This window comes from Ursus americanus, chromosome 29, assembly GCF_024610735.1.
Source record: "Ursus americanus isolate L20-20 chromosome 29, mUrsAme1.1.p, whole genome shotgun sequence".
NCBI lineage: Eukaryota > Metazoa > Chordata > Mammalia > Carnivora > Ursidae > Ursus > Ursus americanus.
The window spans coordinates 5456673-5465182 of NC_142155.1; the positions used below are offsets into that span (position 1 = coordinate 5456673).

The window sequence follows — 8510 nt, forward strand, 5'->3', positions numbered from 1 at the left end:
TGCTGTAAATTGTGAAAACAAATATATGTTAATACCACATATCAAAGCCTGAAAAAAAATTTTTTTAAATCCTGAGAATTTAGGAGCTCTGCAAGCTGCTGTATTTGGGAAACAGACTACAGATTTAGGGTGCTCAGATTAATAAAAACATCCCTTACTTCTCAAGCCCAGTTTGTTTGTTTTTTAATTCGGAAAGTCATGTCTAACAGCCAGTCTTCTGGAATTGCACTGTCTACGATTTTCCTTTATGTCGTGAGGAACAGGGCTATATTCAATGTGAACCTGAACCACCCAGAGGCATTGGGGAGGAACGCGTATTTTTCTCCAGAGGGGGAGACCCTGGACAGTGTTTTCTGCTTAAAAACCATACTCCCCGGGGCGCCTGGGTGGCTCAGTCGTTAAGCGTCTGCCTTCGGCTCAGGGCGTGATCCCGGTGTTCTGGGATCGAGCCCCACATCAGGCTCCTCCGCTGGGAGCCTGCTTCGTCCTCTCCAACTCCCCCTGCTTGTGTTCCCTCTCTCGCTGGCTGTCTCTATCTCTGTCAAATAAATAAATAAAATCTTTAAAAAAAAAAAACAAAAAACATACTCCCTAGTGCTCCGAGAGAAGTACACTTATTTTTTTCTAGCCTGATGAGAGAAATATTTGCCCTGAAATAGCTATAGAAAATCAGAGGCTTAACCCCGGTATCTTCCCCAGTGTCCCCATGCCCCTCCCCCCAGTCTAGAAGCCCTGGAAAGCAGGAGAGGGCTGAAGCCTGGTGTGGAGGGAACCTTGGCCACAGGGCGGGCACCACTCATGGCAATGGGGAAGAGAGCCACAGGAATCAAGAGAATAGTCTCTTCGTGGACTCTTTGGCTAAGTTTAAGAAAAATCTTAAACTTTGGAAACTAACAGTGGACATTTTATTATTATAATCATGATCTTAATAAAGAGCTCTAGGGGCAAGTGAGCCCAGTCAGTGTCTGGGTGGGTGAGAGATTCTTCTCTCACCTTGAGCTGGCATTGGAGAGGATGAAAGTAGGAAGAAGCCTGGCTACAGAACTGGAAATCGACATCAGAGGTGGAAGGATGTGGAAATGATTTTGAAATACTTCACAGGCAGCAGTCTTCATTACCGGATGGGCTTTGCCTGCGATTGTGCTGTGATTTCTAGACTGTTGGGAAGGCTAGTATGACCGAATTCATTGAGTCATTTGGCCGAGGGCCTGAGTCATTCCTCTTGCTGCTGTGCTGTGATCAAAGGAAGTACAGAGACATCAGAGACCGACGCTTAAGCCTGTTCCTGGAGAGCTACTCTGGACTGGGGAATAATGAGTCGGCTTTTAAATCTCACCTGCTGTTCACTTGAGAACTCAGGATGAAAATAGTTATGAAATGCACAGATCTTTATGCTGTTACCTGATGCTGAAAATAGAACGAAATATTTTTAAATGAACAGAATCATAGTCAAAAAATGGACTGTTGGTTTTTGCAGTCTTGCTGCGTTCCTTTTGGTCCTGAGGGTTGTCTTTTTCAGTATTTGTATAATTTAATTTATCTTTGCAGAAACCTGCTCCACCCAAACCTGAACCTAAACCAAGAAAAACATCTGCTAAGGTAAGAGGTGCTCCCTCCCCCACGTTGGCTTTTTGAACAATGAATAAATTAGGATTCCATATCTAAAACTCATCCAAGGAAAGATCACATTTATGGATTCAGGCTAAACGTATGACTAGAAAATTGTCGCCATTGTTAACAGTCTTTCTCAAAAGACATAAAGCACGGTTTTATGCTTTACCTGGAGAGTGCTTCCCATTCGGTCAATAAAGGCGAAGGAAGTCAGAGCGTGTTGCTCCGAGAAGCCTCACGTCCAAGAGGGCTTTGGTAGCAGCATGCAGCTCACATGGTGGCTGGGAAGGCATGAGGCTGGGCCCTGGCAGCACAGCGGCCAGCAGCTCCAGGGGTTGGGGGAGGGGATCTGACTTCCTGTAACTGGTCTTGGGCTAGGCTGATGACTCATCATACAATAATTAATACTGGCAAACAATTAACATCAGCAAACATTTATGTGGCTCTTCTATGCTAGACCCTGTTCTAATTGCTTTTCTTATGAAGCCCTCACATCAGTCCTACTGAGGTAGGTACACACATCCGGTTTTGAAAAAGAGACAAGCACAGAATTATTAAGAAACGTATCCCAAATAGTTTTTCTGTGCTCTGCCCTTCAGAGCGTTGTTGTGAATTGTTTGAAAACGGGGGGCACCTGGGTGGCTCAGTCGGTTAAGCGTCTGCCTCTGTCTCAGGTTATGACCGAGCCCCACCTGGGCTTCCCTGCTCAGCGAGGAGCCTGCTTCTCCTTCTGCCCCTCCCCCTGTTCGTGCGCGCGTGCGCTCTCTCTCTGGCTCTGTTTCCCTCGCGCGCGTGCGCACTCTCAAATAAATAAATAAAATCTTCATTAAAAAAAGAAACTACGTGTATTTGTGGCATGAGTAGATGATTCTGACGCAGAACTCACTTCTGTGGCTTCGTCTTAAAAACAAGAACTTCTCTTCACACGGGGCTTCATTTTCAAGCATTTTCTTAGCCTTCTGGTCCCTCGAGCCCCACGGCCCGACGTGAGGAGTTTCTCTTGCTGGTTTCTGCCCTGGCTTCCGCCTCGTCCTTCAGTCCCCACTGCTGCTGCTCTCCGCGGCAGAACCACTTCTCTGTAGCGAGAGAGGAGGCCCACGGAGCAAATACACGAGGAGAACCCCCCTCTTTTCCCCAGAAGAGAACGTCAGTGGACAGTCTGAGCAGCCCGTTAGCATTTTCATAGAGCCCCGGTGTAACTCACTTGAAGCCCCGCGGAATCGGTTCCCTCCCCCCCCCCCTCCTCCGTGGGCCGTGGCTCCGCTTCACCTTGGGTTTGCACGAGGCCGACGGGTTTTCACTGACCGCACACCCTGGCTAACATGCTTTGTTTCCCTGTGCTTTGACCCTCTGTTAGAAAGAACCGGGAACAAAGGTTAACAAAGGTGCTAAAGGGAAGAAGGAGGAAAAGCAAGAAGCTGGAAAGGAAGGTACTGCACCATCTGAAAATGGTGAAACTAAAGCTGAAGAGGTACTTTCCATGAATACCTCCCACTGATTGACTCAGTGTCTTAAAGGAAACTGCTCAACGCTTCAGCCGGTGATAGCACGTTCATAATGTCTCTCTTTATTGCCCGTAATGTTATTGCAGATCCTCATCTCTCGCTCAACTGTTAATGTCTCAGCCTCCAGAGGTGCCCCACCCAGCACACTGTCAGTAAAGGGGCAGATCGAAACAGTGAGAGTTAAGGGTACAGTAGAAAATTCTGCATGTTTGCAGTGACTAGAAGCACATAGTAGTGTGGTGTTTTGTATAAGAGCAGTGGGAGCTTGCAGGTAAAGCTTCTGCGGCCGTTTGAAAAGCAGAAAGCAATCAATGCCGCAGAGCGTTTGCGTACTGTATTCCCGCCTTGTCTGTTCTACACCCAGAGCTGAAATAGGTTTTGCACTAGAGCTGCTAAAAAACAGATGTTCAAAGCGTGTGTGTGTTGGTTGGGTAGACTTTTCCTTGGCTTCTAGTAGCTTTAATAGTAACTGTGTCTCTTTTTTTCCCTTTCTTTTTCACAGGCACAGAAAACTGAATCTGTAGATAACAAGGGAGAATGAATTGTCGTGAAAAATTGGGGTTGATTTTATGTACCTCTCGGGGCAACTTTTAAAAGCTATTTTTACCAAGTATTTTGTAAATGCTAATTTTTTAGGATTCTACTAGTTGGCATACAAAAATATATAAGGATGGACGTTTTATCTTCTCATAGTCGTGCTTTTTGGAAATTTCCATCATCCTCAAGTGAAATAAATACCAGTTTGATATTGGAAGCTGTGTGTAAGATTGATTCAGCATTCCATGCGCTTGCTTTAAAAATCGAGTCCTGTGCATACTGTGGTGTTTTTTCTGTGCGTATTTAAATTTTTCACGCAGTTTTTCTAGAGCAATAATCAGTGGTGCTTTTGTACCTAGGTTTTATGTGATTTTAATGAAACGTGGATAGTTGTGGCCACCTGCTGACTATTTGTGGTTTAAAATAAAAGGTTTTCTTGCCTGCAAAATACCTGCCTCTTTAGTGTCTTTACTAAACTTGGGCAGTGTTTCACTTTGTTGTTGCAGAAGATGTGAAGAATAGTTACAGTTTGTGCCATAACGGTATCTCTAATAAGCCAAACAGGATTATTTCTTAATTGTTGGGCCTTTAAAAATGTTATTATTTTAATAAAGCCATCTATGAGTGCTAGCGTGGAAGAATTACATCTAAAACACTTGCCAGAAGTGGTCAGCAATGGTCACCATATAATAAACTTAACAAAACACTACTTTTTAAAAGGTCTTAACAAACAGAATAGAGTTCTGTTAAACCAGAGCTGGTGAAAAACCATAAACGAGGGCTGAACCTTGAAAATCTGTCACTTTTGGGACGCCTGGGTGGCTCAGTCATTAAGCGCCTGCATTCGGCACAGGTCATGATCTCAGGATCCTAGGATCAAGCCCCACAGCGGGCTCCCTGCTCGGCGGGGAGCCTGCTTCTCCCTCTGCTGCTCCCCCTGCTTGTGCATGCGCACGTGCTCTCTCTCTCTGTCAAATAAAATTTAAAAAAAAAGAAAAAAATCTGTCACTTTCAAAATACACTAAATCACATTTTACTAAAATACTTTCGCATTTGTTGAGGACTTCATCACTTTGAAACTCTTTACCCAGCATGACCACATTTTAGCCTTGCATCAACCGAAGAAAGGAGGGGGCACAGGTAATGGTAGAGCTCCTTTCTAGGCTAAGAAATAGGGACTTGGATATATATGCCTTCAGGAATGAGCAAAACCAGGATTCGAACCTGGTCTTTTGAATTTTAAACATAGCCTGTCTTGGTCTGTTTGGCTGCTGTAACAAAATACTACAGGTTGTCTTATAAACAAGAGAAACTTATTTCTCACTGTTGTGGACACTGGAAGTCTAAGCTCAAGGTGTCAGCATGGTTAGGTGAGGGCTGGCTTCCAGGTTGCAGACTTCTCATTATGTCCTCCCTTAGCAGAAGGGGCTAGGGAGCTCTCTGGAATCTCTTTCCTAAGAGTAGTAATCCCATTCATGAGGGCTCCACCCTCTTGGAAGCACCTCCCAAAGGCCCCACTTCCTAATACCATCGTCTCTGGGGGTAGGATTTCAACATAGGAACTTGGGGGGATCACAGGCGTTCAGACCATACCGGGGTCCTCTTTCTGGAAGGACATAGGAGTGCCAGGGACAGAGGAATTACTTTGTCAATGTAATTTTTTTATTTCTTTGCGTTCCTGAGAAGTTTGGAGACTGCATGAGCACCCCAGGAAAGCTGAATTCTAGGGAGTCCTCTTAGATGAAGACTTGAATCTTTTAAGATGGAAAGTAGCACCTGCACTGTTTAGGACTCTCTTGCAGCAAGCCCTTTGTTCCTCGGGGCCTTAGCCTATAGTGGAGGGCTCAGAACTTGTGTAATTGCCCCAAGTCTGTTGTGAATCAACTGCCTTTACCAGCCATATTATGTACAGACTAGTCTTATTCATAGTTGTTTTTGGCTTCTCATTACAAAATGCACCTTAATTCGTGTTGGACATGCTGAACACCACTTTTACCCAAAGGAAAATAGCTGTACCCTGTGAATGCTGTATGAAAATATTTTCAGTGTGCAGTCAGTACACAGTTAAACTATATTGCTGGCTTGCTTCCAGTTCACAAATGCAGTATAAACTTCACAGGTCTACTTTTTAAACAATGACAAAAGTGCTACAAGTTATATTTTTAAAATAGACATAACAATAGTACATAAAGAGAGAGGTCAAGTCCTCCTTTCTCCCACTCTTGTGTCCTAGAGGGAACACCGCACACCGTTTTCTCTCTCTCTCTCTCTCTCTATATATATATATATACACACACACATATATATATGAACATACATGCACACACACATATGCACATGTAATTTTTAAAGGAGAGAGTATTATATACATTCTACATTCTATTTTGAACTTATTCAACCAATAAATTATAGTTGGAGATAAAGATTATTTCTAATACTGCAGTGCTGCCAATGATACTGCAATAAACATTCTTAGGCACAAAGCTTTTGCCTACTTAGATATTTCTACTCAACTAAATAATTTCCTAGAAGTGGAATGTCTGGATCAAAAGAAGTGTACATTTGACATTTTGATTATTGCCAAAAAGTTGTACCCATCCACTTCCATCAACAGCATATAAATGCCATCTTCTTACCTTTGCCAGCAGTCTTATTTTGGTCAGCCTAGTAAATGAAAAATAATGTCTCACTGCTTTAATTTTAGATTTATTACCAGTAAAATTGAACTTTTCATATATTTAGTGGTCATTTGAATTTCTTCTGTGAGTTATGAGGTTTTACTACTTTTCTGTAGGGAATCAGTATGTTTTAATAATTCGTGAAAAAATATCATTATTCACAATGACCACTGAAGCTATTTTATTCCAATACACAAAGATCAGGGATTCTTAAGTCATTAGTATGTGTCTACTAAAGTTTATGGGTATTGGGGCACCTGGGTGGCTCAGTTGGTTAAGCATCCAGCTCTTAATCTCAGCTCAGGTCTTGATCTCGAGGTCATGAGTTCAAGCCCCGCATTTTTAAAAAATAAATAAAGTTTATGGGCATTATCATTACCATATTAACAAAGTGAGGGAATACTATAGAGCAGACAACTACCAAAATAACATAAGAGCCCAAGTTTGGTTCCCCATAATTTGACCTGATGGATACACTGCCTGCAAACAGATGGAAATTTTGGTCATACCCATGACTGCCACGTTGCTTACCCCAGCAGTGAACTTATACATGTTATAAAGTGGCCTCCTTCTCCAAAACACCTGTCTGCTAATCTGATGGAAAAATCATAACCCTATGAATCTACGATGACTGAGTCATTGGCATCCCCTCTAGTTAAGCAATGCGCTGCTTGTATAATCATACATGCTAGTCCTAATATTCTCCCTGGAGTTGGCCCCATGGATTGTGGTGGGATAAGAGCGGGCTCGGAGACAAGTGGCCCTGAAATTCCCATTTTTAAGTCATGTGAAAAGATAATCTGAAAGTCAAGTCCAACACTAGATGAACTGTCCCATAAAATCTTGAATGTACATTTACATAATTAAGGAATTTCAAACAAAGGCTTTTTTTCCTGTCCCCAAATTTTAGGGGACTTCACTCTTGGCTTGAGGTACAAGCACTACCCTTTTGCCAACCCAGCAGGCATAGGGAAGTCATCTCCACTTTTAGCTGTCACATATGCTAACATGTCTTCGGAATGCTTTTCACTTAATCATGAGTTCCAAAATTTTATTATTATTTTCTATTTATTATTTTATTCAGAATGTTGATTTAAATCTCCCAGAATAATTTTAATGATTAAGATAATAGTTATAACTTATTTAATGCCCTGTGATAAGTACTTTATGTAAATTAATTTGGGAGAAAACTTATGAATTCTGTATTTTAATGTTCTCATCCCCTAGTGAAATGAACCCAATTTTCCAGTGCCAAATAGAGCTCAGGCTAATTTAAAACTGCAAAGGAAACTTTGTGGTTATCTCTCCTACACGGGAGAAGAGAAAGTCTTTGAAATCCAAGTTTTAAAATGATATTTATATATAAACTTCATGACTTTGAATTAAGCAATGGTTTATTAGGTATGACACCAAAAGTACAAGCAACCAAGTAAAAAAATCAGCATCACAAAAATTTTAAGAAAGAAAAAAGCCAAAAACATCAGGAAACAATCCTGATGTCCATTAACTGATGAGTGCATAAACAAAATATAGTAAGTATATCCATACAATGGAAAATTAGTCAAGGAATGAAGTACTGATATGCTACCACATGGATGAAACACCATGCTAAGAGAAAGAAGGCAGTCACCCAAAACCACTGATTATAGGATGTCATATATATGCAATGTCCCAAATGGGCAAATGCATAGTGGTAGAAAGTAGATGCGTGGTTATCAGGCACTGGAGGGAGGAGAAAGTGGGGAATGGCTGCCAATGGGTACAGAGTTTTCTGTTTTGGAGTGATGACAATGTTCTGGAATAGTAGTAATGGTTGCACAACCTTGAAAATATACTAAAACCCACAGACGTGTACACTTAAAAACTGACGTTTGCAAGGCTACTGTAAGCACAGGACTTAGAATCAGGGGGTCTGGTTTTAAATCTCAGCACTCTCTCTCACTAACTGTGTGAAACCCGACAGGTCATTTAACTTCTGCCTCTCAGTTTCTCATCCTCAAAATAGAATTAATATCTGTCTGACAAAGCTGTTAGGATCAAATGAGACGGTCACTGTGAAATCACTTAGCGCAGTGCCTAAAATACAGTAGGTTTTCCGTAGATGCCAACTGAACTGAAATTGGGTGAATACAAAGGAGCAGAGTAGGCATAGATGAGTGTATATCATGTATGTTCGTTG

The 8510-nt window shown here is 42.0% G+C and overlaps 1 protein-coding gene across 5 annotated transcripts in view; it reads left to right on the forward strand.

Annotated features, from left to right (window-relative positions):
• Positions 1-4101, forward strand: part of HMGN3 (high mobility group nucleosomal binding domain 3) — a 30766-nt gene extending 26665 nt beyond the window's left edge. For 2 of the 5 annotated variants that reach the window (XM_045804103.1, XM_087856932.1), the window contains 3 exons: positions 1549-1599; positions 2969-3082; positions 3203-3612. In XM_045804103.1, the coding sequence (XP_045660059.1) occupies positions 1549-1599; positions 2969-3082; positions 3203-3334 (297 nt within the window). In that variant the 3' untranslated portion in view covers positions 3335-3612. The other 3 variants (XM_045804114.2, XM_087856930.1, XM_045804129.2) reach the window with 3 other exon arrangements.
• The last annotated feature ends 4409 nt before the right edge of the window (positions 4102-8510 follow it).